Source organism: Hypanus sabinus, chromosome 7 (genome assembly GCF_030144855.1).
Source record: "Hypanus sabinus isolate sHypSab1 chromosome 7, sHypSab1.hap1, whole genome shotgun sequence".
Classification (NCBI taxonomy): Eukaryota; Metazoa; Chordata; class Chondrichthyes; order Myliobatiformes; family Dasyatidae; genus Hypanus; species Hypanus sabinus.
The window spans coordinates 98,132,440-98,158,537 of record NC_082712.1 but is presented as its reverse complement, the minus strand read 5'-3'; the positions used below and the strand labels follow the sequence as shown (position 1 = coordinate 98,158,537).

General features: G+C 55.4%; 2 protein-coding genes across 2 annotated transcripts in view; both read right to left on the bottom strand.

The window, feature by feature from the left end:
• LOC132397038 (polyamine-transporting ATPase 13A3-like) overlaps positions 1 to 25,146 on the bottom strand; it is a 57,002-nt gene extending 31,856 nt beyond the window's left edge. Inside the window, exons 1-9 of the mRNA XM_059975270.1 lie at positions 25,019 to 25,146; positions 24,530 to 24,703; positions 23,711 to 23,868; positions 18,391 to 18,579; positions 6,830 to 6,891; positions 6,295 to 6,454; positions 5,776 to 5,877; positions 5,256 to 5,418; positions 3,863 to 3,983 (exon numbers count right to left, since the gene is read on the bottom strand). Of these exons, the coding sequence (XP_059831253.1) occupies positions 3,863 to 3,983; positions 5,256 to 5,418; positions 5,776 to 5,877; positions 6,295 to 6,454; positions 6,830 to 6,891; positions 18,391 to 18,579; positions 23,711 to 23,868; positions 24,530 to 24,703; positions 25,019 to 25,142 (1,253 nt within the window). The 5' untranslated portion in view covers positions 25,143 to 25,146. The remainder of the gene's footprint in view (positions 1 to 3,862; positions 3,984 to 5,255; positions 5,419 to 5,775; positions 5,878 to 6,294; positions 6,455 to 6,829; positions 6,892 to 18,390; positions 18,580 to 23,710; positions 23,869 to 24,529; positions 24,704 to 25,018) is intronic.
• Positions 25,147 to 25,441: 295 nt separating this feature from the next.
• Positions 25,442 to 26,098, bottom strand: part of LOC132397511 (probable cation-transporting ATPase 13A5) — a 4,258-nt gene continuing 3,601 nt past the window's right edge. Inside the window, exon 3 of the mRNA XM_059976341.1 lies at positions 25,442 to 25,474. Within this exon, the coding sequence (XP_059832324.1) occupies positions 25,442 to 25,474 (33 nt within the window). The remainder of the gene's footprint in view (positions 25,475 to 26,098) is intronic.

The window sequence follows — 26,098 nt, the reverse complement described above, 5'->3', positions numbered from 1 at the left end:
GAACATTGAAGTGGGGGGGGGGGTGCGACAGCAACAGGCCATGCACGTGCAGAAGTACAGGCAGTGGCCGCTTTATCCGATATCGCCTGTAGCGAGTAGGGTTGCCACCGACAGCAGAACAGTACAGCACAGTGCAGGCCCTTCGGCCCACAATGTTGTGCTGCTTCTATAACCTACTCCACAATCAATCTATCCTTCCCGCCCACGTAGCTCGATTTTTCTTTCATCCTCGTGTTGAACTAAGTCTCTTAAATGTTTTAAATGCCTCTACCACCATCCCTGGCAGAGCATTCCACCCCCCCACCCTGTAAAAAGAAATTACCTCGGACCTCCCCCTCACACTTTCCTCCAATTACTGTAAAATCATGTCCCCCATATCAGTCATTTCAGACCTTGCAATGTTTCTGGCTGTCCACTCTATCACCGTGTACATTTATGTTTGCTGCCTAAAGATTTATAAAGTGCTTCCTAGACTCGAGGGCTTGAGTTATGAGGAAAGGCTGGACAGGCTGGGACCACCTTCCCAGGGACCACAAGCAGGAGATTGAGGAGTGACTTTCTGGAGTTTATTAAGTCATGAGGGTTGTGGAGCAGGAGGATGGTCACAGACATTTTCCCCTGGGTAGAGCAGAGAGGGGACCTGAGGGGCAATGTTTTCACCCAGAGAGTGGCCCATATATGGAACAAGCTGCCAGAGGAAGTGGTGAAGCAAGGAAAATAACGGACACACACATACGTCTCTCTCTCTAACACACCTGTCTCTGAGTTCCTCATACAAACCCACCTGTCTCTCTCTGTCCTACACACACACACTCCTAAAGTCAAACACCCATCTGTCTCTCCCCCACACACACACGCACACAGAATCTGCCCTCCTCTCTTTCTCATTGTCTATAACCCTGCCAAACTGGGCTACTGTACTCCAGCCCTTGAACTCATTACTGCAGATCGGGAAGAAATGACAAAGCCGTGTGAGGTACCTTTCGCAAAGGTAAGGGAAGTAGTGACATCGGACACAGTACTGACACGTTATGATCCACGTCATCCAGTGAAGCTGGCCTGTGATTCCCCACTTTTTGTCACGTTCCATGTTCTGAGTGATGGAAGTGAACCCCCATAGCCTTTGCATCACGTTCCCTTAGCACTGCAGAGAAAAATTATGCACAGATTGACAGAGAGGCTCGAGTCTGGTTTGGAGTGTAAAATGTTTCAACCAGTACTTGTATGAGAGAGAGTTTACACTCATTACTGATCATTAACCACTAGTGTCCATTCTCAATCCACGAAGGGTTATTCCACCAACATCAGCAGCCATGGGCTCTGGTTCTTGGAGGACACAATTACAAGATTGATTTCAGGACAAGTAATCATGGAAATGCTGATGGATTTACTCTTGGAAAATGACATAGCTGAAAAATTTACAAAAAAGGACATTCATCTTGACATATTCTCCCTAATGCAAATTGAAAGTCTCCCTTTTACGGCAGAGATGATCCAAAGGGAGATCAGAAAAGAATCCACACTCTCTCAGGTCTCCACGGCAACCCAAAGTGGCTGGAATGTGCAACAGAAATCCCAGTTCCCTCAGCTTTACCAACACCAGGATGAACTTGCCCTTGACAGGGGCTGCCTTATCTGGGCTCTGGCAATTGTTGTACGGTCCAAGCTGAGAGCTAAAGCTGGTCGTCCAGCCATGGTGAAAATGAGTGTTAGTTGTAAGCTTTTCTCTGGTGGCCTGGGAGAGATGAGAAGATTGTGCAGCTTACCACGCACTGTGTGGGAGGTGCAGAAATTACCAAGAGCAGTGCCTCTCCATCACTGGGACTGGCCTGCCCTCAAGAAGGAGCGAGATAGATATCTGATGGATAGGGGAATCAAGGGATATGGGGACAAGGCAGGAACCGGGTATTGATAGCAGATGATCAGCCATGATCTCAGAATGGCGGTGCAGGCTCGAAGGGCCGAATGGTCTACTTCTGCACCTATTGTCTATTGCCCTGACAGAGGACTCAAGTGGATTTTGCCACACCATTCGTGGGCACAAATTTCTTGAAGGCAGTGGACTACAAGGAGGCCAGAAGTGTTGCCGATAGCCTCCACTACAGCCTCGTACCACACACACATCAAATGAAGAATTTCTCAGAACAGCCCGATCCCTGAAAGACAACTCAGATTCCTGGGGCACATCATGCGGAAAGATGAACTGGTACTCTCTGGAAAGTTGGAGAGGGGGCAAGTCTAGAGGAAGACCTTGACTTAAGTACATCAAAAGCCTAGTCAGGAAATGGAAGTCATCCAAAGAACGAGGGATAGATCTGTATGGAAAACCATGGTCAGCAACGTCCGCATCAGGTATGGTACCTAGACAGGCAGCCTGGCAGAATGTTGATGTGTTCAGAAGCCTCTTCTCAAGGACTGGTGTCCAGAACACTTAGTCAGTGACAATGGAGCACAGTTTGTTGTGGAACAGGTTTAGTCATTGCTGAAAACAAATGGAAAAAGACACATTTTATCTGCACCATACCACCCGGCTACAGATGACTCGGCGGAAAGGTTCGTCCAGAGTCTAACGAACGCACTGTGAGCAATGTCAGCGGAACACTGAGACTGTCGTGCCAAGGGTTAAGGGCCATTTGCAGATCCAATTGGAATAAGCGGTGCACACTTTATCGCTAAGTTACGACACGTGGTGCTCGCCTGAGCCCATTTAACTGCAGTGCCCTGTTCCAACTGGTCCATGCATCATTCGTGACCCAACCTGCAGTGAGCCCAAATGCAAGAGCTCGTTCTTTTATACTTCTCTGCACCCCTCCCTTTGTGCAGGTCGCCCCTGCACATGACCACTGCCTCGGGCGGTAGGTCTGCAGAGAGAGACGATAGCGGGGTCACCCAGCACCCGGCTCATCCTTCCCCCACGCATCACACGTTTGATGCCAACAATTGTTCCCTGTGCTCTGGCCGACATCCTAGGACACTGAATGAGAAGCTGGCCATTTTCCTCCTCGCACATCACAATGGCACAGCCTCCACAAGCAGCAACTCACCAGCTCTGCTCTGCAGTTCTCTCTGGTTTTCGTGCTTGCAAACCCCGTCTCAGAGGGAGTACGCAGAACAGAGCCAATTACTGGAGAAGAACGTCAGCTCCTACAACCAGCGTGGAGGAGGTCCCAGTACCTGAGATTGTTTCACAGCCACAGGTCTCACCTGCCAGCTCAGTGACTCCCGCTTGTCAAGGAAGACATGATCCCACAACAGTCAGAGATCCTCAGAAGCAATGAAATCTTTAGGCCTGACTGGGACAGTGAGAAAGCTTACTGTGCTGTGGATGTCTGTATAGTATAGGATATGGTGAATACGTGTTTATGTATGCACATATATATTTGTATAATATAGTGTACATTGAATGTATGTAAGCGTTCATATACAGTATGCACTGTAATTGAGTTGCATTCTCTATTGAGCTGGAGTTCAGAGCTAAGCAGGAAGGAATGTTGTGTATTTAATATGCGGGTAATATTGTAAATGTATTGTTTGATTAAGCATTGTTGTTTACATAATTCATTGTGGTTTACCATCACTTCACTATGTTTACGTCGGCACTACATTCAAAGCAGGATTCCCGACCTGTGTTATGCCTCGGCCGATGCCATTAGGAAATGGTCCACGGACCCCAGGTTGGGAACTTCCGGTTTTATGATTGGGCTCCATAACATTTATCTATCTATCTATCTCTCTCTCTCACACTCACTCTCTCACACACACACTCTCACACTCACACATACTCGCTCACACTCTCTCTCACACACACTCTCTCACTCACACACACACTCACCACCCGTTACTCCCTGCGCCCCGCGCTCACCTCTTTACACTTTTGATGTCAGCTTCCTGGAGAGAGTTGGTGAAATTGCGGAAGGCCAGGCCGATAACCTGGTAACCGCGCTGCGTGAAACTCTCCATCACCGCCTGGAAATCATCCGGAACTGCTCCAGGAAACGGGAATGAGTTACCATGGAAATCGGTACAGGGAACGGCCAATGGGGAGGGCACAGGAGGGGAAAGGGTTAATGAAAGGGCAAAATAATGGAGAGAGCATAGGGGAGGGAGGGAAGGTGGGGAGAAGTGAGGGGGGAGGGAGATGGAGGGCAGGGAGAGGAGAAACGGAAGGCAGAGGGATGGAATGGGGAAGAGGCAGGGAGGGGGAGATGGGAGGGCGGGGAGAGGAGGCAGGGAAGGCGAGGGATGGGTTGGGGGAGAGGATGGAGGAAACAGGGAAGACAGTCTGATAGACAGGACCAGTGCTGACATCCTATGGACCCGCTCTCACCCATCCTCATGTCCGACCTCCACTCCCGCCCCCACCCCAAGCTCCAGCGCCCTGAGAAGGGAGGGGAGGCACTGGGTTATCCAGCCCGTGTATTTCCATCTTCCTGGGGTGATGGGTCATTGATTCTGCTGGCGTTTAACTGAGATAGTGGGGTGTAGACGGGACGCTGGTTTTCGCGACGTGTCCACAGCTCTCAGCGCTTTCTCACGGTCACGGGGAGGCCACCCGAGCTGTGACGCAGCCAGGGAGGGGATTCACTGAGGGTTGGTGGGGACCAGCTGAATTTCTTTAACCTCCGGAAGAAGTAGTAAGCGTTCTTGGCCACGACTCGGACAGGCTAGCGGTGACGTTCTCCGCTGGGAACAGGAAGCTCTCGTTGATGTAGGAAGGATCTGGGCACCGCCCTCCGCCGCTGAAATCGGTGACCAGACCCTCAGATGGGACAGTGAAATGCTGGTGTGTGGACGCTTGTCGATCATTAGGCAGTGCATTGGGGTAGAACGAGATAAAACATTGTGAAAGGTGTGGGAACAGTACGGGCAGTAATACCTGAAGGCAGATGTGCCGATAACAACGGGGTAGCACCTGTCCTTAAGCATGTTTGTGCACTTGTTTCTTCTGGGATGGGTAAGAAGAGAGACTATCCCGGGTGGGGAGGGGTCTTTCATTCCGGACTGAGTCCGTGGAGGGGAGGCTGGTTTCCTGGGAGTGCGAACCTCAGGCACGGAAAAATTAGACGCGGAAGGATGTTTATGCGGCACTGGGTAGAGAGCCGGGTTCAGTTCTCAACTCCGCCGCTGTCTGTATGTGGGATTCATTGTGAAGACATTTTAACCCCTGAGGAGGCCAGTGTTAGGGGCGGGGCGGGTAACTGCAATTAATCCCTTCCGTTGCCCAGCAGGGTCTCCACCAGCCCCAGGGACGGTACCCGAGTCCGGGGAGCACAGATTCACCACCGTCTCCGGGGCTCCCTTGCAATAGGCCACCAGCCGCTGGTGGTCCAGGTCCTTGGCGATGACGGTCATCCGCTGCAGAGACGAGGAGAAGGGGAACTGGCGAAGAATCCCGATGCCTGAGCGGAAACGGCAGATCTGCAGTGGGCGGGGGGGAGTGGGGTGAGGGGGTAAGGGGAGGAAGGAGGGGAGAGGGGGTAAGGGGAGGTGAAGGGGAGAGAGTTAGGCAGGGAATCAGGAAATAACGGGGAGGAAAGAAGGAAGTGAGAGGGAGGAGAGGTTAGGAAGATGATGAGGAGAGAACTCGGCCAAGGGGAGAGGGGACAAAGGGTCAACAAAGATGGGGAGGGGAAGCCTGACTTGCAGCTGTGGAGGAGAGACCGAGACGGCGGAGGTGGGGGTATCGATAGACGGGGAGAGGGCTGCTGCAACGAGACGAGTGTGAACGGGGTGGACTGGTCCAGTCATCGGTCGGGGTAGTGGGCCCACACTCACCAGCCGAGTGGAGCTGTCCTTGGGCTGGGGCAGCCGGGTGGGCCTGACGACGAGCAGCGGCTGGGGTGGGTCTGGTCGTCCTGAGACCATCTCCTCCAGGATCTGCAGGCAGAATGGATCCCCCCCCCAAGTGAGGCCAATACATTGATGCCATTGGGGGCCCACCCGGCGGATGAGGGAAGATCACTTTACCCAACCCTGGGACCACAACCCCTTCCCATCCCGTCAGTAACCCTCCCACCCTCTTCCCCCTAGGACCCCACCTCATCACTCAAGATTCCCCCTCCACCCTCCAATTCTCCTCCCTCCCCTACAACCCCTTCACTCCCCCTCCACAGGATCCAGCCACCCCAGGACTCCTCACCACCCTTCCCACACCCCCTCCAAAGCAGGGAGCTCCTCTTCACTGTCCCTACTGCAGTGGGGAGCTCCAACGTGGGGAAGTCCTCATCACTACCCCGCCCTTTGCTGGGCCAGGACTGACTCAGGGTGGGGTGGGGGGGGGGATGCTGTACTCACCCAGTTGGTGGCCCGGAAGAGGGCGAGATCGAGGGGCTCTCCCTGTAGGGAGCTGTGGGACGAGGTGAGGGTCAGTGAGTGACAGGTCGCCATGGCAGCCAAAACCTCCTCCTCCTCCTTCAGCGCCTGTGCCGTCAGCTCGCTGTCGCTGTACAGGAAGCTGTCAATCAGAGTGGGGGACTGTCAGGCGACGGGGGTAGTTTGGGGAAAATCCATGGAGAGGGAGGTTGTCTGGAACTGTAGGCTGGGGAAGGTCCTGTTCCAATTGGGCCTATCGACTGGCAAAGGGGGACTCGAGGGTGTTTACACATAGGGGGTGTGCTGGGGTTGTAGGGGCCACAGGGATCCATTTGTGGCTAGGCCAGACAGGACAGTGGGGTCTAGGGAACAAGGGGTCCGCATGTAAGGGGTGGGTTGGACCGGCAGGGCATCTGCCTGTATGGGGTGGGTTTTAAAAGAGGGGTTCCCACTCTCGAGGGCATGAGGTGAACAGTCGGAAGTGTCTCCCAGGAACAACGTTTACCCATCGACTCACCTCTTATTTTTAGCCGGGACGACGGTGTACAGATTCATCCCACTCTCCGTCAGGGTCCCTGTCTGCAGCAGCCAAAGTACAGAGTTAAATCCCGATACCCCACCCGAGAGGGGCAGCTGGGAAAACACCAGAACGGGAGGGGCGGCACCGAGAGGTGGTCCCCTTGTGGGAGGGGTGGCGCTGAGGGATGGTCTCCTTGTGGGAGGGGTGGCGCTGAGGGATGGTCCCCTTGTGGGAGGGGTGGCGCTGAGGGAGGGACCCCTTGTGGGAGGGATGGCGCTGAGGGAGGGTACCCTTGTGGGAGGGGCGGCACCGAGAGGTGGTCCCCTTGTGGGAGGGGTGGCGCTGAGGGAGGGTCCCCTTGTGGGAGGAGTGGCGCTGAGGGATGGTCCCCTTGTGGGAGGGGTGGCGCTGAGGGAGGGTCCCCTTGTGGGAGGGGTGGCGCTGAGGGAGGGTCCCCTTGTGGGAGGGCTGGCGCTGAGGGAGGGTACCCTTGTGGGAGGAGTGGCGCCGAGGGATGGTCCCCTTGTGGGAGGGGTGGCGCTGAGGGAGGGTCCCCTTGTGGGAGGGCTGGCGCTGAGGGAGGGTACCCTTGTGGGAGGAGTGGCGCTGAGGGATGGTCCCCTTGTGGGAGGGGTGGCGCTGAGGGTCCCCTTGTGGGAGGGGTGGCGCTGAGGGAGGGTCCCCTTGTGGGAGGGCTGGCGCTGAGGGAGGGTCCCCTTGTGGGAGGGCTGGCGCTGAGGGAGGGTTCCCTTGTGGGAGGGCTGGCGCTGAGGGAGGGTACCCTTGTGGGAGGGCTGGCGCTGAGGGAGGGTTCCCCTGTGGGAGGGGTGGCGCTGAGGGAGGGTCCCCTTGTGGGAGGGGTGGCGCTGAGGGAGGGTCCCCTTGTGGGAGGGCTGGCGCTGAGGGTACCCTTGTGGGAGGGGTGGCGCTGAGGGAGGGTCCCCTTGTGGGAGTGGCGCTGAGGGATGGTCCCCTTGTGGGAGGGGTGGCGCTGAGGGAGGGTCCCTTTGTGGGAGGGGTGGCGCTGAGGGAGGGTCCCCTTGTGGGAGTGGCGCTGAGGGATGGTCCCCTTGTGGGAGGGGTGGCGCTGAGGGAGGGTCCCCTTGTGGGAGGGGTGGCGCTGAGGGAGGGTCCCCTTGTGGGAGGGCTGGCGCTGAGGGTACCCTTGTGGGAGGGGTGGCGCTGAGGGAGGGTCCCCTTGTGGGAGGGCTGGCGCTGAGGGAGGGTACCCTTGTGGGAGGGGTGGCGCTGTGGGAGGGTCCCCTTGTGGGAGGGGTGGCGCTGAGGGAGAGTCTCCTTGTGGCAGGGGTGGCACTGAGGGAGGGTCTCCTTGTGGCAGGGGTGGCGCTGGGGGAGGGTCCCTTTGTGGGAGGGGTGGCGCTGGAGGAGGGTCTCCTTGTGGCAGGGGTGGCGCTGGGGGAGGGTCCCCTTGTGGGAGGGGTGGCGCTGGGTGAGGGTCCCCTTGTGGGAGGGGTGGCGCTGGGGGAGGGTACCCTTGTGGGAGGAGTGGCGCTGAGGGAGGGTCCCCTTGTGGGAGGAGTGGCGCTGAGGGAGGGTCCCCTTGTGGGAGGGATGGCGCTGAGGGAGGGTACCCTTGTGGGAGGAGTGGCGCTGAGGGATGGTCCCCTTGTGGGAGGGGTGGCGCTGAGGGTCCCCTTGTGGGAGGGGTGGCGCTGAGGGAGGGTCCCCTTGTGGGAGGGCTGGCGCTGAGGGAGGGTCCCCTTGTGGGAGGGCTGGCGCTGAGGGAGGGTCTCCTTGTGGGAGGGGTGGCGCTGAGGGAGGGTTCCCTTGTGGGAGGGCTGGCGCTGAGGGAGGGTACCCTTGTGGGAGGGCTGGCGCTGAGGGAGGGTACCCTTGTGGGAGTGGCGCTGAGGGATGGTCCCCTTGTGGGAGGGGTGGAGCTGAGGGAGGGTCCCCTTGTGGTAGGGGTGGCGCTGAGGGAGGGTCCCCTTGTGGGAGGGCTGGCGCTGAGGGAGGGTCTCCTTGTGGGAGGGGTGGCGCTGAGGGAGGGTTCCCTTGTGGGAGGGCTGGCGCTGAGGGAGGGTACCCTTGTGGGAGGGCTGGCGCTGAGGGAGGGTTCCCTTGTGGGAGGGGTGGCGCTGAGGGAGGGTCCCCTTGTGGGAGGGGTGGCGCTGAGGGAGGGTCCCCTTGTGGGAGGGCTGGCGCTGAGGGTACCCTTGTGGGAGGGGTGGCGCTGAGGGAGGGTCCCCTTGTGGGAGGGGTGGCGCTGAGGGAGGGTCCCCTTGTGGGAGGGCTGGCGCTGAGGGTACCCTTGTGGGAGGGGTGGCGCTGAGGGAGGGTCCCCTTGTGGGAGGGCTGGCGCTGAGTGAGGGTACCCTTGTGGGAGGAGTGGCGCTGAGGGATGGTCCCCTTGTGGGAGGGGTGGCGCTGAGGGAGGGTACCCTTGTGGGAGGGGTGGCGCTGTGGGAGGGTCCCCTTGTGGGAGGGGTGGCGCTGAGGGAGAGTCTCCTTGTGGCAGGGGTGGCACTGAGGGAGGGTCCCCTTGTGGCAGGGGTGGCGCTGGGGGAGGGTCCCCTTGTGGGAGGGGTGGCGCTGGAGGAGGGTCTCCTTGTGGCAGGGGTGGCGCTGGGGGAGGGTCCCCTTGTGGGAGGGGTGGCGCTGGGGGAGGGTCCCCTTGTGGCAGGGGTGGCGCTGGGGGAGGGTCCCCTTGTGGGAGGGGTGGCGCTGGAGGAGGGTCTCCTTGTGGCAGGGGTGGCGCTGGGGGAGGGTCCCCTTGTGGGAGGGGTGGCGCTGGGTGAGGGTCCCCTTGTGGGAGGGGTGGCGCTGGGGGAGGGTCCCCTTGTGGGAGGGGTGGCGCTGAGGGAGGGTCCCCTTGTGGGAGGGGTGGCGCTGAGGGAGGGTCCCCTTGTGGGAGGGCTGGCGCTGAGGGTACCCTTGTGGGAGGGGTGGCGCTGAGGGAGGGTCCCCTTGTGGGAGGGCTGGCGCTGAGGGAGGGTACCCTTGTGGGAGGAGTGGCGCTGAGGGATGGTCCCCTTGTGGGAGGGGTGGCGCTGAGGGAGGGTACCCTTGTGGGAGGGGTGGCGCTGTGGGAGGGTCCCCTTGTGGGAGGGGTGGCGCTGAGGGAGAGTCTCCTTGTGGCAGGGGTGGCACTGAGGGAGGGTCTCCATGTGGCAGGGGTGGCGCTGGGGGAGGGCCCCCTTGTGGGAGGGGTGGCGCTGGAGGAGGGTCTCCTTGTGGCAGGGGTGGCGCTGGGGGAGGGTCCCCTTGTGGGAGGGGTGGCGCTGGGTGAGGGTCCCCTTGTGGGAGGGGTGGCGCTGGGGGAGGGTCCCCTTGTGGGAGGGGTGGCGCTGAGGGAGGGTCCCCTTGTGGGAGGGGTGGCGCTGAGGGAAGGTCCCCTTGTGAGAGGGGTGGCGCTGAGGGAGGGTCCCCTTGTGAGAGGGGTGGCGCTGAGGGAGGGTCCCCTTGTGGGAGGGCTGGCGCTGAGGGAGGGTACCCTTGTGGGAGGAGTGGCGCTGAGGGATGGTCCCCTTGTGGGAGGGGCGGCACCGAGAGGTGGTCTCCTTGTGGGAGGGGTGGTGCTGAGGGAGGGTCCCCTTGTGGGAGGGGTGGCGCTGGGGGAGGGTCCCCTTGTGGGAGGGGTGGCGCTGGGGGAGGGTCCCCTTGTGGGAGGGGTGGCACTGAGGGAGGGTCTCCTTGTGGGAGGAGTGGCGCTGAGGGAGGGTCCCCTTGTGGGAGGGGTGGCACTGAGGGAGGGTCTCCTTGTGGGAGGGGTGGCACTGAGGGAGGGTCTCCTTGTGGGAGGAGTGGCGCTGGGGGAGGGTCCCCTTGTGGGAGGAGTGGCGCTGAGGGAGGGTACCCTTGTGGGAGGAGTGGCGCTGAGGGAGGGTCCCCTTGTGGGAGGAGTGGCGCTGAGGGATGGTCCCCTTGTGGGAGGGGCGGCACCGAGAGGTGGTCTCCTTGTGGGAGGGGTGGTGCTGAAGGAGGGTCCCCTTGTGGGAGGGGAAGCGCTGGGGGAGGGTCCCCTTGTGGGAGGGGTGGCGCTGGGGGAGGGTCCCCTTGTGGGAGGGGTGGCACTGAGGGAGGGTCCCCTTGTGGGAGGGGTGGCACTGAGGGAGGGTCTCCTTGTGGGAGGGGTGGCGCTGGGGTAGGGTCCCCTTGTGGGAGGGGTGGCGCTGAGGGAGGGTCCCCTTGTGGGAGGGCTGGCGCTGAGGGAGGGTCTCCTTGTGGGAGGGGTGGCGCTGAGGGAGGGTTCCCTTGTGGGAGGGCTGGCGCTGAGGGAGGGTACCCTTGTGGGAGGGCTGGCGCTGAGGGAGGGTACCCTTGTGGGAGTGGCGCTGAGGGATGGTCCCCTTGTGGGAGGGGTGGCGCTGAGGGAGGGTCCCCTTGTGGGAGGGGTGGCGCTGTGGGAGGGTCCCCTTGTGGGAGGGCTGGCGCTGAGGGTACCCTTGTGGGAGGGGTGGCGCTGAGGGAGGGTCCCCTTGTGGGAGGGCTGGCGCTGAGGGAGGTTTCCCTTGTGGGAGGGCTGGCGCTGAGGGAGGGTTCCCTTGTGGGAGGGCTGGCGCTGAGGGAGGGTACCCTTGTGGGAGGAGTGGCGCTGAGGGATGGTCCCCTTGTGGGAGGGGTGGCGCTGTGGGAGGGTCCCCTTGTGGGAGGGGTGGCGCTGAGGGAGGGTACCCTTGTGGGAGGGGTGGCGCTGTGGGAGGGTCCCCTTGTGGGAGGGGTGGCGCTGAGGGAGGGTCTCCTTGTGGCAGGGGTGGCACTGAGGGAGGGTCTCCTTGTGGCAGGGGTGGCGCTGGGGGAGGGTCCCCTTGTGGCAGGGGTGGCGCTGGGGGAGGGTCCCCTTGTGGGAGGGGTGGCGCTGGGGGAGGGTCCCCTTGTGGGAGGGGTGGCACTGAGGGAGGGTCCCCTTGTGGGAGGGGTGGCGCTGAGGGAGGGTCCCCTTGTGGGAGGGGTGGCGCTGGGGGAGGGTCCCCTTGTGGGAGGGGTGGCGCTGAGGGAGGGTCCCCTTGTGGGAGGGCTGGCGCTGAGGGAGGGTACCCTTGTGGGTGGAGTGGCGCTGAGGGATGGTCCCCTTGTGGGAGGGGCGGCACCGAGAGGTGGTCTCCTTGTGGGAGGGGTGATGCTGAGGGAGGGTCCCCTTGTGGGAGGGGTGGCGCTGGGGGAGGGTCCCCTTGTGGGAGGGTTGGCGCTGGGGGAGGGTCCCCTTGTGGGAGGGGTGGCACTGAGGGAGGGTCTCCTTGTGGGAGGAGTGGCGCTGAGGGAGGGTCCCCTTGTGGGAGGGGTGGCACTGAGGGAGGGTCTCCTTGTGGGAGGGGTGGCACTGAGGGAGGGTCTCCTTGTGGGAGGAGTGGCGCTGGGGGAGGGTCCCCTTGTGGGAGGAGTGGCGCTGAGGGAGGGTACCCTTGTGGGAGGAGTGGCGCTGAGAGAGGGTCCCCTTGTGGGAGGAGTGGCGCTGAGGGATGGTCCCCTTGTGGGAGGGGCGGCACCGAGAGGTGGTCTCCTTGTGGGAGGGGTGGTGCTGAGGGAGGGTCCCCTTGTGGGAGGGGTGGCGCTGGGGGAGGGTCCCCTTGTGGGAGGGGTGGCGCTGGGGGAGGGTCCCCTTGTGGGAGGGGTGGCACTGAGGGAGGGTCCCCTTGTGGGAGGGGTGGCGCTGAGGGAGGGTCCCCTTGTGGGAGGGGTGGCACTGAGGGAGGGTCTCCTTGTGGGCGGGGTGGCGCTGGGGGAGGGTCCCCTTGTGGGAGGGGTGGCGCTGGGGGAGGGTCCCCTTGTGGGAGGGGTGGCGCTGGGGGAGGGTCCCCTTGTGGGAGGGGTGGCGCTGGGGGAGGGTCCCCTTGTGGGAGGGGTGGCGCTGAGGGACGGTCTCCTTGTGGGAGGGGTGGCGCTGAGGGAGGAATCTCGCTGTATGAGGGGTTGAGCTGCCATGGGAGGGGCAGCACTGACTGTGCGAAGGGTGTTTGCACGTGGGAGGGCAGTGCAGAGGGGAGGTCCTGATGCGGGTGGGGAGGCACAGTTGGAGGGGCGGTCCCACAATGGAAGGAGCAGTGCTGAGGGGAGGTGCAGAGGGAGAGTCACCTGTGGGAGCTGCGGCACATAGTGAGGGGTCCCGCCTTGGCATAGCGGCACTGAGGGAGAGGAGGGTTCTGCTGTAGGAGGGGCGGTGCTGAGGGAGGGGGCACTGAGGGAGGGTCTCACTATGGGAGGGGCAGTACTGAGGAAGGTGTTATGTTTTGTAACTTTAAAACATTAAACTAATTCCAAGAAAACACATAAGTCCAAAAATACAGGTGTAACCTTGTCTTTACCTTAAGTGAGGTATTGTGTTGACCTAAGCAATTCATGTATTTCATATAAACCCGTAATGAAATATTATATATATATATATATATATATATAGATTAAGCATTCTTCCACAGACACAAGATTGCACAAATATTACTGATATATTAAATACACAGCACTCTTCCCTGCTCAGCTATAAACTCCAACAATATAGAATGCATATCATATGAGATAAATTATATGTCAATATATGTATACACTGTATACTGTATAATACAACTACTAATCAGACATCCACAGCATAGTAAATTTTAAATTGTCTCATTCAGGCTTAAAGATTTCATTGCTGTGGAGGATTTCTTACTCTTGTAGTATAACGTCTTTCCTGACAAGGGGGTGGTGGGGTCACTCTGCTTGGCAAGTGAGAATTGTGGCTGTGAAACTGTTTCAGGTTCTGGGGCCTCCTCTGAGGTGGTTGTAGGAGTTGACTGTGAGGCTGCAGGAGCTGCTTCTGACATCTCTGGACATATTTCTTCTTCTAGTTTGTGCATCTTGATGTTGGGAAGGTGCACTTAGTGCACAAGTACTCTCTTATTAATCCCTCTGTTGCTGCTCTACGATCTGATCCCTTCTCGTGGTTTCCTCATCCACATTACCTGCTGAATCCTCTGATTTTGTGTCCCCATTGACTCCTTTCTCTTTGGCCTCCCATTCACCTGCTGGGCTCCAGTCTTTGCATCTACCGTCACAACCAGCTTTTTGAATTGAATTGACTTCATTTCTTACATCCTTCACTTACATGAGGAGTAAACATCTTTACGTTACATCTGAATAAAGATGCAATGTGCAATTTATAATGAATAGTAGGTACAACAGTCAATCTAACACAGAAGTACAGTTGTATCAGCCGGAATTAATCAGTCTGACGGCCTGCTGGAAGAAGCTGTCTCGGAGCCTGTTGGTCCTGGCTTTTATGCTGAGGTACCGTTTCCCAGATGGTAGCACGTGGAACAGTTTGTGGTTGGGGTGACTCAGGTCCCCAATGATCCTTCAGGCCCTTTTTACATACCTGTCTTTGTAAATGTCCTGAATAGTGGGAAGTTCACATCTACAGATGCACTGGGCTGTCCACATCACTCTCTGCAGAGTCCTGCGATTAAGGGAAGTACAGTTCCCATACCAGGCAGTGATGCAGCCAGTCAGGATGCTCTCAGTTGTGCCCCTGTAGAAAGTTCTTAGGATTTGGGTGCCCGTACCAAACTTCCTCAACTGTCTGAGGTGAAGGAGGCGCTGTTGTGACTTTTTCACCACACATTTGGTGTGTACAGACCACGTGAGGTCCTCGGTGATGTTTATGCTGAAGAACTTGAAGCTGTTTACCCTTGCAACCCCAGATCCATGGATGTCAATAGCTCATCTCCATTCCTCCTGTAGTCCACAACCAGAGGGAGGGGTTGTTTTCTCGACACCACTGTGTCAGGGTGATGACTTCCTCTCTGTAGGCTGCCTCATTATTATTTGAGATTAGGCCAATCAGTGTGATGTCATCAGCAGATTGGAGCTGTGGGTGGTGACACAGTCATGGGTTTACAGAGAGTAAAGGAGGGGGCTTAGTACACAGCCCTGAGGGGCACCTGTGCTGAGGGTCAGAGGGGTAGAGGTGAGGGAGCCCACTCTTCCCACCTGCCGGTGATCTGACAAGTCCAGGATCCAGCTACCCAAAGTAGAGTGAAGGCCGAGGTCTCTGAGCTTCTTGTCAAGCCTGGAGGGAATTATGGTGTCGATTGCTGAACTGTAGTCCAAGAGCAGCATTCTCACATAAGCATCCTTCTTCTCTGGAAGTGTAAGGACGGTGTGTAGAGCTGTGGCTATTGTGTCACCTGTCGATCGGTTTTGTCGGTAGGTGAATTGCAGGGGGTCCAGTGTGGGTGGCAGCAAGATGTAGATACAGTCCTTGTCCAGCCTCTCAAAGCATTTGATTACTATTCAGATGAGTGAGACAGGACACCAGTCTTCCAGGCATGTTACCTTGGACTTTTTAGGTACCGGAACCATGGTGGATGTTTTGAAGCAGGAGGGTACTCTACACTGGGAGAAGAAGAGATTAAAAACATCTGTAAACACACCAGCCAGCTGTGCTGTGCACATCCTGAGCACTCACACTGGGATGCCGTCCGGTCCCGCAGCCTTGTGACCGTCCACTCATTGGAAATATCAGCGTATTTCAGTCTCAGAGATGACCAGGCTGCAGCTCTCCTCGGGGGTCAGTGTTGGCAGCATTGAACCAAGCACACAAAAATACTTAGCTCATCTGGAAGAGAGGCAGAGATGTTGGAAACTGCACTGCGTTTAGCTTTGAAGTCTGCGATGGTGTGCAGAACTTGCCATAAGCTGCGTGTGTTGTTGGTGGAGAGTTGTGTCTGGATCTTCTCCCTGTATTGTTTCGATGCCTTGATAACTTTGCGCTGATCGTAGCTGCATTTCTGGAGCTCCTGCTGATTACCGGCCATGTCAGCTCTCTGTAAGTGCTGTTCGTATGGAACTGTTGATCCAGGGTTTCTGGTTTGGATAGACCCCGACCCATTTCTGGGGGACAACATCCTCGAACTTCCGGATGAACCTTGTGACCCCATCCGTGAACTCGGAGGCATCCTCACGATGGAAGACTTTCCAGTCGACGTCATCGAAGCAGTCCTGTAGCGTGGAGGATGATTGGTTGGACCGACAGTGAAAGGTTTTTATCACCCACTTGAAATTGAGGCAATAACCTTAATGCATGCAGTGTAGGTTCTGCTTCTTTCTACTCACAAAAGACGAATGCTTGCAACTTCTCTGAAGCTGCTTGAACTCTGTTCCAGCTTAAAACGAAGGCACATTTCACAAGCAGCTGCCTGACTAACAAACACATCTGAAGCTTTCTCTGATATGTTGCCGATATGCAGCAGTCAGACCACTGCGTTCACAATTCCTCCGAACAACATTGTCCTTCCTTGGTCCTATACGCTTTCCACCAGAGGCACAGAGGCTGACCCCAGCAAATGTTTGTCCTCGATTGGCAGAGGTTCATGGTGCTCAGTGTGGAGACATTAGTAGCATCACTCAGTGCCTTTCTTAATTCACTTTCATTTGACTCTATTGCAGGGGATGTGGCACGCAAATGGTGGATTAAGTAGCAGGTTGTCTCAGCCAGTCACATTCCCACAATGCTGCTCTCCAATGTGGCTTGTTGGCTGTTACAAATGCCATTCCCGCAGGAGTTGTCTTTTCTCTAGGATAACTTCGTAAGGATATCTGCAGGCTTCGGTTCAGTATCTTTGAAATGCCGCTCAAGCTCATTTTGTGGAATGACTGCAACAGCTGAGCCACTGTCCAGTTCCCAACTTTAATTAATTTGCCGCTGACTGCTGGTATAAGTCGTATGGCTTGTCTCCGTTAGGTTGTAAATCTCAAGGTGAGCCGGTCCTGTGTCACTCCCATCATTAGACTTTTTCAGCAACAGATCCAGATCAGTGCACTTTGTAAAACTGCAACTGAACTGTTTCACCGTCTTCTCTTCCCTGGGCAATCCGTTCATGTTTCTCTGTCCAACATGCACTTTCAATATCTCCTACCTTTTTTTGCCTTTTCTGCAAGTTTTGCCTTTAAACTTGCATTTGTTTGGTATATCTGAGCCCCGTCACGATGTTCAACCCAGTAGGTTTCTGTTTAGAAGTTGCAATTTTGTTCTCGCTCACTTTCATTCTATCTATTGTCCTCTACTGTCAAAATGAATCCACTCTCAGGTTGGAGGAACAACAGCTTATATACTGGCTGAGTAGCCTCCACCCTGATGGCATGAACATTGACTTCTCTAACTTCCGTTAATGCCCCTCCTCCCCTTCTTACCCCATCCCTGACATATTTAGTACTTTGCCTGTTCTCCATCTCCCTCTGGTGCTCCCCCCCCCCTTTCTTTCTCCCGAGGCCTCCCGTCCCATGATCCTTTCCCTTCTCCAGCTCTGTATCACTTTCGCCAATCACCTTTCCAGCTCTTAGCTTCATCCCACCCGCTCCGGTCTTCTCCTATCATTTTGCATTTCCCCCTCCCCCCCACTTTCAAATCTCTTACTATCTTTCCTTTCGGTTAGTCCTGACAAAGGGTCTCGGCCCGAAACGTCGACAGTGCTTCTCCCTATAGATGCTGCCTGGCCTGCTGTGTTCCACCAGCATTTTGTGTGTGTTGTTGTTTGAATTTCCAGCATCTGCAGATTTCCTCGTGTTTGCAACTCTGCTGTTTCCATTGATACTGCTCTTTTAAATGTGATTTGTGCTTCAGTTAGGAGCTATTCTTGAATGCTTTCTTGTAAGATTCTCTTAGTGTATCGTTAAGACCACCAGCGAGATGACAAATCTTAGACTTCCTCTTCAGTTCAGCCACATACGCTGAACTAGCCTCCCCTTCTGTCCTCCGCTTATGAAACCTAAAGCATTCTGCAATCAACAATGCCCTCTTCCTGCATCACGATTACAACAGCAGCGAAGCTCGCTTCTGATGGTTTGGCTGGAGCAGTCAGACTTCAAAGCAAGCTGTGTGCCTTTAAACCCAATGCACTCTGCAAAACTGTCACTCGCCTCTCATTTCATTTGCTTCAAAATACTGTTGCAGTAGTTCAGTATTACCCGCTCTGTAATCAAATTCGTCCATCTTTCCAAAGTAGCCCGTCATTTCTGCTCTATTTAAATGATGATTATTCACCTGATAGGCATTCTTTATGACTCCTGAATTCTTCCATTTACGGCATTATTTTTAAACTAATTCCCTTCCAAAGAACGCCCGCTGCTCGCTCTGTTTCGGCGTTGCTCTCGAATGTCTCGCTGCGCTGTGTCAAGTCAGTGACCGCGTTGGGTTCGTTTTAAAAATACCTCGTCGCCAATGTTATGTTTTGTAACTTCAAAACATTAAACTAATTCAAAGAAAACACAGGAATCCAAAAACTCCGTCTTTACTCTAAGCAAGAAGCGTGAGGATCACGTGATCACACAATGACATATGTAATTAACTCTTTTACACGGAACCCATAATTATTTAAACAAGCAAGAATGCTTGTATGTACAAATTACTCAAACAGTACTGAAATATTAAATATTAAAAGGGAGGGTCATCACTGTGGATGGGGGGCATCGAGGGGAGGGGTGCATGGTGGGGGAGCTTCATAGCACGAAAGTGCTATTGTTTCCTCAGTGAAGTCTTGCTGTGCGCTGAGGCCCCGGGGGATGTGGAGTTAATCCCCCAGGGATGTGTGGGAGCTCAATATGGCGGTGTCATGACTCAGACCCACCTTGTCGAAGCAGACGAGGTCAAGCTGGCCACATAGGTTGATGCGATGGGGGCTGATGCAGTGGACTCCTCGTCTCCTCAGGCGTCGCTGGGCATAGACAACACCCACCGTCACCACGGCCGGCAGCGCTGGCGGGACCACAATGGTCACCACGTCCAGAGTCTTCAGTACGATCTCCACGATGGGCTCCTGGGGTGGAGGCGGTAGTGAAGGAGTCATCAGTAGGCAGAACCAACTGTCTCCCTCTCTGACACAAACACCTACACGTTCCCACACACATACACTTCTCTCTCTCAAACACCATGACTCTGTCTGGCTTTCAATCCTTCCTCACCTCTCAAAACCTCTCTTACAGTTACAAACTCTCCTCAACCATTTCTGCTGGCAGCCCTTTCCACACTAGCCACTCAGGTTCCCCTTAATCTTTCACCTTTGGCCCTAAACCTATGACCTCTCATTCTCATCTCACCCAATCTGGGGAGAAAAGCCTGCTTGCATTTACCCTCATCATTGGTATCCTTTTGTCAAATCTCCCCTCAGTCTTCTACTCTCTAGGGAATAAGGTCCTAACCTATTCAACCTCCCCTATAACTCAAGTCCCAGCAACATCCTTTAAATTTTCTCTGAACTCTTTCAATGTTGCTGGCATCTTTCCTGTGAGTAGCTGATCAGAACTGCACGCAATACTCCAAATTCAGCCTAACATCATGCTCGAATTTATGAAGACCAATTTGCTAAGAGCTCTCTTTACGAACCTACCCACTTTCAGGGGATTATGAATCAGTACTCACAGATTTTTCTATTTCACCACACTTTGCACTCCTCAGGGTAAGCCCTACTCCAGTTGGCCCTCACACTTGTCTGCATTAAATTCCATCTGCTAATTTTCAGCCCACTTTTCCAGCTGGTCCAGATCCTGCTGCAAGCTCTGACTGTCTTCCTCACTGAACACACCCCCCCAGTCTTGGTGTTATCCACAAATTTGCTGATCCAGTTAACCATATTATCATCCAGATCATTGACATAGAAGACAAACAGCAAAGGACCCAACACCAGTCCCTGCGGCACTCCGCTAGTCACAGGATTCCAGTCAGAGAGGCAACCATCTACTACCACTCTCAGGCATCTCCCACAAAGCCAGGGTCTAATCTAATTTATTTCCTTATCCTGAATGCCAAGCGACTGAACCTTCTTGACCAGCCTTGTTAAAGATTCTTGCTAAAGTCCATATAGACAATGTCCACTGCCTTTCCTTCCTAGTAATCTCAAAAAACTCTCTAAGATTGTTTAGACACAACCTACCACACAATAGAGCCATGCTGACTATCCCTGATCAGTCCCTGTCTATCCAAATATTATATATCCAGTCCTTTAGAATACCTTCCAATAATTTGACTGAGTTCAGGTTTATTGGCCTCAAATTTTCCAGTTTATCCCTAGAGCCTTTCTTAAACAACAGAACAACATTAGCTGTCCTCCAGTCTTCTGACACTAAGGACGTTTTAAATCTCTCTGCCAGGGCCCCAGAAATTTCTGCACCAGAGTCGTAGAAACTACAGCACAGAAACAGGCCTTTTGGCCCATGCCGAACTGTTGTCATGGCTAGACCCATCAATCCATGGAGGACCTTACCCCACCACTCCGGGTGTTTACCCAATCTTCTGTTAAACATGGAAATCAAACCCACTGGCAGCTTGATCCACACTCTGAACCCTTCACCTTTCACCCTAAACCTATGACCTTAAGTTCTGGTCTCGCCCAATCTCAGTGGCAAAAGCCTGCTTGCATTTACCCTATCTATACTCCTCATAATTTTGTGTACATCCATCAAATCTCCCCTCATTCTCCTATGCTCCAGGGGATAAAGTGCTAACCTATTCAACCTTTCCCCATGACGCTGGTCCTCAAGGCCTGGCAACATCCTTGTCAATTTCCTCTGCACTTTATCGATCTTATTGATATCTTTGGTGAAGGGCCTTGGTCCAAAACATCTGCTGTTGATTCCCCTCCATAGATGCTACCTGACCCGCTGAGTTCCTCTGCGATTTTGCAGTGGGTGCTGAAGATGTTGTGTTATCGATGTTTTTCTTGTAGACTGTTGAGGGCTTTTGGTAACCTGGGCTGATGTTGCCAGCTGAAGGTTACACAGTGTGGAAACAGGCCCTTTGGCCCATCAGGCCCATGCTTACTGAGGTCTCCATCCAAACCCGGAGACTGTACATTCACCCTAACTATGCCCACTGTGATTCTATACACCTTTACAAGAGCACTCCTCAAAGTCTGCTACACGCTAACGAATAAAGACCCAACTGCTCTCCTTATCTCAGTCCCCAGAGTCCCATTGACATCCTCATAAACCTCCTCTGTGCTCCCTTCCTAGTTTGGTGGCATCTTTCAGGATGAGAGGAGACATGACAGAGGTATACAGGATATTAAGAGGAATAGACCGAATGGACAGCCAGCGCCTCTTCCCCAGGGCACCACTGCTCAGTACAAGAGGACATGGCTTTAAGGTAAGGGGAGGGAAGTTCAAGGGGGATATTAGAGGAAGGTTTTTCACTCAGAGAGTGGTTGGTGCGTGAAATGCACTGCCTGAGTCAGTGGTGGAGGCAGATACACTAGTGAAATTTAAGAGACTACTGGACAGGTATATGGAGGAATTTAAGGTGGGGGGGGTTATATGGGAGGCAGGGTTTAAGGGTCGGCACAGCACTGTGGGCCGAATACACACAACACTGTGTGTGTATTGTTCTGTGTTCTATGTTCCTCTAGGGTGGCATGGTTAGCATGACACTTGACCAGGGGTCAATTCCCACCGCTGTCTGTAAGGAGTCTGCACGTTCTGGGTGTTCCGGTTTTGCTCCCGCATCCCCAGAGGGTCGGAAACATGGTGACACGTGCGGGCTCTTCCCGGTACACCTTCGGGCTGTTTTGGCAAAGGACACGTTTCAGAATCAGAATCCGGTTTACTCTCACTGGCATACATTGTGAAATTTGTTGTCTTTGTGGCAGCAGCACAATGCAATACATGATAGACTGAATTACAGTCAGAATATATTAAATGAGAGAGAGAGAGAGAGAGAGAGGAGAGAGAGAGAGAGAGAGAGAGAGAGAGAGAGAGAGAGAGGAGAGAGAGAGAGAGGAGAGAGAGAGAGAGAGAGCGAGACTGTGGGGGAGAGAGAGAGGGAGAGAGGAGAGAGAGTGAGGGGAGAGAGAGGGAGAGGGGAGAGAGGAGAGAGAGAGTGTGAGGGGACAGAGAGAGGGAGGGGAGAGGTGGAGAGAGATGGAGGAGGGGAGGGGAGAGGGGTAGGGGGAGATAATTTAAATAAGTAGTGCAAAAATGGAAATAAACTTTAGAGAGGTAGTGTCCATGGGTTCACTGTCCATTTGGGAATCAGATGGCAGAGGGGTTGAAGCTGCTCCTGAATCACAGAGGGGTCTGTCTTCAGCGTGTGTGTACCAATTTGCTGATGGTAGCAATGAGAACAGGGCATGTCCTGGCTGATGGATGCTGCCTTTTTGAGGCATTGCTTTTCGAAGATGTCCTGGTTCTACAGATGGAAGCTCAAGCCCACGATGGGGCTGACTGCGTTCACAAACTCTGCAGTTTATTTTGATCCTGTGCAGTGCCAGGGTGGGGAGGTGGGGGAGGTGTGGTGAGGGCCCATAACAGACGGTGATGGGGTACATCTGTAGAAATGGGTCTCAAACCAAATCTCCTCGAACTCCTATTGAGATATAGCCACTGTTGTGCCTTTGTTGTAGCGGTGTTGAGAGGTTGGGTCCGGCTATTGACGCCCAGGATGCTGCAGTTACTGACTTGATATGTTGTAACTGATGCAGTTACAATATTTTGCAACTTTTCACTGTGTGTATTGAGCTACATGGGACCAAAAACAACAGTCTTTGTCTTTAATAGCAGGGTTTCCAAAACTGAACACAGTACAATACTCCAATTGCAACCTCAACAATACCTTGCACAACGGCAGTGTGGCATCCCAGCTCCTGTCTCCAATGCCCTGATCGACGAAGGCCACTGTGATGTTGTTCACAGTAATCCAAGGAAGCGGTTTCTCTGTCAGACCTCACAGGGGATATCTCATCATTATCATCTTGTGCTGTGTCCTGTTCCGTGGGCGATCACAGTGGCCTGCCACTGGGCAGGACGTGTCTTTACAACACACTTCACAGATTGCCTGCCTGGTGTCAGTGGTCACACAACCAGGACTTGTGATCTGCACCGGCTGCTCGTACGACCGTCCACCACCTGCTCCCATACACAACCAGGACTTGTGATCTGCACCGGCTGCTCGTACGACCATCCACCACCTGCTCCCATACACAACCAGGACTTGTGATCTGCACCGGCTGCTCGTACGACCGTCCACCACCTGCTCCCATACACAACCAGGACTTGTGATCTGCACCGGCTGCTCGTACGACCGTCCACCACCTGCTCCCATACACAACCAGGACTTGTGATCTGCACCGGCTGCTCGTACGACCGTCCACCACCTGCTCCCATACACAACCAGGACTTGTGATCTGCACCGGCTGCTCGTACGACCGTCCACCACCTGCTCCCATACACAACCAGGACTTGTGATCTGCACCGGCTGCTCGTACGACCGTCCACCACCTGCCCCCATACACAACCAGGACTTGTGATCTGCACCGGCTGCTCGTACGACCGTCCACCACCTGCCCCCATACACAACCAGGACTTGTGATCTGCACCGGCTGCTCGTACGACCGTCCACCACCTGCTCCCATACACAACCAGGACTTGTGATCTGCACCGGCTGCTCGTACGACCGTCCACCACCTGCTCCCATACACAACCAGGACTTGTGATCTGCACCGGCTGCTCGTACGACCGTCCACCACCTGCTCCCATGGCTTCACGTGACCCTGACCTGGGGGTAGGGGCACCTTGCCCAAGGGTGACCTGCAGGCTAGCAGAGGGAAGGGGCACCTCACACCTCCTTTGGTAGAGACGTAGCTCTACCCCGCCACCTTATGAGGTGTATAAGATCACAGGGGGTGTTGAAACATAGAGGTGGGTCTCATTTGGTCTCAAATGTGGTGTTCATTTTGTTGGGCTTTTTGTAGTGTGCTGGGGCAGCCCTCAAGCACGGGCCCGCACCTTACTAACTCTGACCCGACCGTCTTTGGACCGGAGAACGTTACAAACAACAGCGGGAACTTGCGCGATACAACGGAAAGCTAAGTGCTCCATGACTGTTGTGAGCAGAGACCCACCCCAGGCAGAGGCCGGGGCCCCTCAGGCACAGGGAGGAGGGGGAGGACCTGCACTCACCCTGCGGAGGGAGCTGATGACGACGGTGTAGATGCAGCCCAGTACAGCAGCGAGCACCAGGCAGGCGACGAAACGCCTGGCGTCCCGGAACAGCTTGAAGTCAACGGGTTTGGGGAAGAGGATAGACCTGACCAGCTGCCCCTTGGTGGTGAGGAAGCCTGGCAGGGGAAGAGAGAGAGAAGAGTGTGAGAACCCAGGGCGAGGGGGGATTGAAGGGGTCCCGGGTGTGGGGGGGATCGGAGGGGTGAGGGGGGATTGGAGTCTCGGGGTGAGGGGTTTCGGAGGGGTGAGGGGGGATCAAAGGGAAGTCCCGGATGGGGGATCAGAGGGGTGCGGGGAGTCGGAGGGGAGTCTCGGGGTGAGGAGAAATCGGAGAGGGGGATCGTAGGGGTGAGGGGGATCATAGGGAAGTCCCGGGTGGGGGGGGGATCAGAGGGGAGTCTCGGGGTGAGAAATCAGAGGGGTGAGAGGGGGATCGTAGGGATGAGGGGGATCATAGGGGTGAGGGGGGATCGGAGGGGAGACAGGGTGAGGGGGATTGGAGAGGTGAGAGGGATCGGAGGGGAGTCCCGGGGTGAGGGGGATTGGAGGGGAGAATGGGGTGAGAGGGGAGACGGGGTGAGGGGGGATTGGAGGGGTGAGGGGGGATCGGAGTCCCGGGGTGAGGGGGGATCGGAGGGGTGAGGGGGATCAGAGGGGTGATAGTGGGATCGGAGGGGTGTCCCAGGGTGAGAGGGGAGGATTGGAGGCGAGTCCCGGGGCAGGATTGCATGCTGGAGGACGGAGGTACCGTACTCCCCTACCATAGCCGTGCCTCACCGGTGCGGATGACGACCGCCCGGACCTGCCCCTGGTCAGGCCGGACTCGGAGGGTGAGGGTCCCACAGAACAGCACGTGGCGCCGATAGTCCTGCAGGCGGAAGATGGGGGTGTGAAGAGTGTCTTCATCGCAGAGCTCAGGGAGGGGGGTCTTAGACACCGGGACGCTCTCCCCTGGGACACAGAAACACAGTCAGAGCTCCTGAAAGTGGGCCCACCCACTGAGATATCCCTAAACCACTCCCCCATCCCCACATCACACCAGCTCCGTCTGATCCACCATCCGCCATTGCCTCACAGACTCACCCCCATCCGGGGGAGCGACCATCTTTGCCTGCCTCCTACCCCCACCTTCCTTCCATTCCCCCCACATCCCCACTTCCTCACAGCCTTCCACAGACCCTGATTCTCCCCACAACCTACCCCAGTCCGACACGTCACCCCCACCCCAGCCGCCTCTGACTATCCCGGTTCAGGGCCCCCACCCACCTGTCAGCATGCTCTCGTTGACCACCACGCTGCCGGAGAGGAGCACGGCATCGCACGGCAGCGCCACCTCCTGCTCGGGGAGAAGAATCACGTCTCCGGGTACCAACTCGGCCGAGCTCACCATCTCCGCGGCTGAGGGGGGGACAGGAGACAGGCCCAGTTAGCCAAACTGAGTTTAATTGGAGTAAGGGGAAATATGAGGCTATCAGGCAGGAATCTGGAAACTTAACTTGGGAACAGATGTTCTCAGGGAAATGTACGGAAGAAAAATGGCAAATGTGCAGGGGATATTTGCGTGGGGTTCTGCATGGGTACGTTCCAATGAGACAGGGAAGTAATGGCAGGGTACAGGAACCGTGGTGTACAAAGGCTGTTGTAAATCTAGTCAAGAAGAAAAGAAAAGCTAACGAAAGGTTCAAAAAACTAGGTAACGATAGAGATCTTGAGATTATAAGGCTAGCAGGAAGGAGCTTAAGAAAGAAATTAGAAGAGCCAGAAGGGGCCATGAGAGGCCCTTGGTGAGCAGGATTCAGGTTATCCCCAAGGCATTCTACAAGTAAGTGAAGAGCAAGAGGATAAGGTGTGAGAGAATAGGACCAATCAAGTGTGACAGTGGAAAAGTGTGTATGGATCTGGAGGAAATAGCGGAGGTACTTAATGAATACTTTGCTTCAGTATTCACTGCAGAAAAGGATCTTGGCGATTGTAAGGGTGACTTACAGTGGACAGAAAAGCTTGAGTAGATAGACATTAAGAAAGAGGATGTGCTGGAGCTTTTGGAAAACATCAAGTTGGATAAGTCACCGGGACCGGATGAGATGTACCCCAGGCTACTGTGGGAGGCGAGGGAGGAGATTGCTGAGCCTCTGGCGATGATCTTTGCATCATCAATGGAGACAGGGGAGGTTCTGGAGGATTGAAGGGCTGTAGATGTTGTTCCCTTATTCAAGAAAGGGAGTAGAGATAGCCCAGGAAATTATAGACCAGTGAGTCTACTTCAGTGGTTGGTAAGCTGATGAAAAAGATCATGAGAGGCAGGATTTATGAACATTTGGAGAGGCATAATATGATTAGGAATAG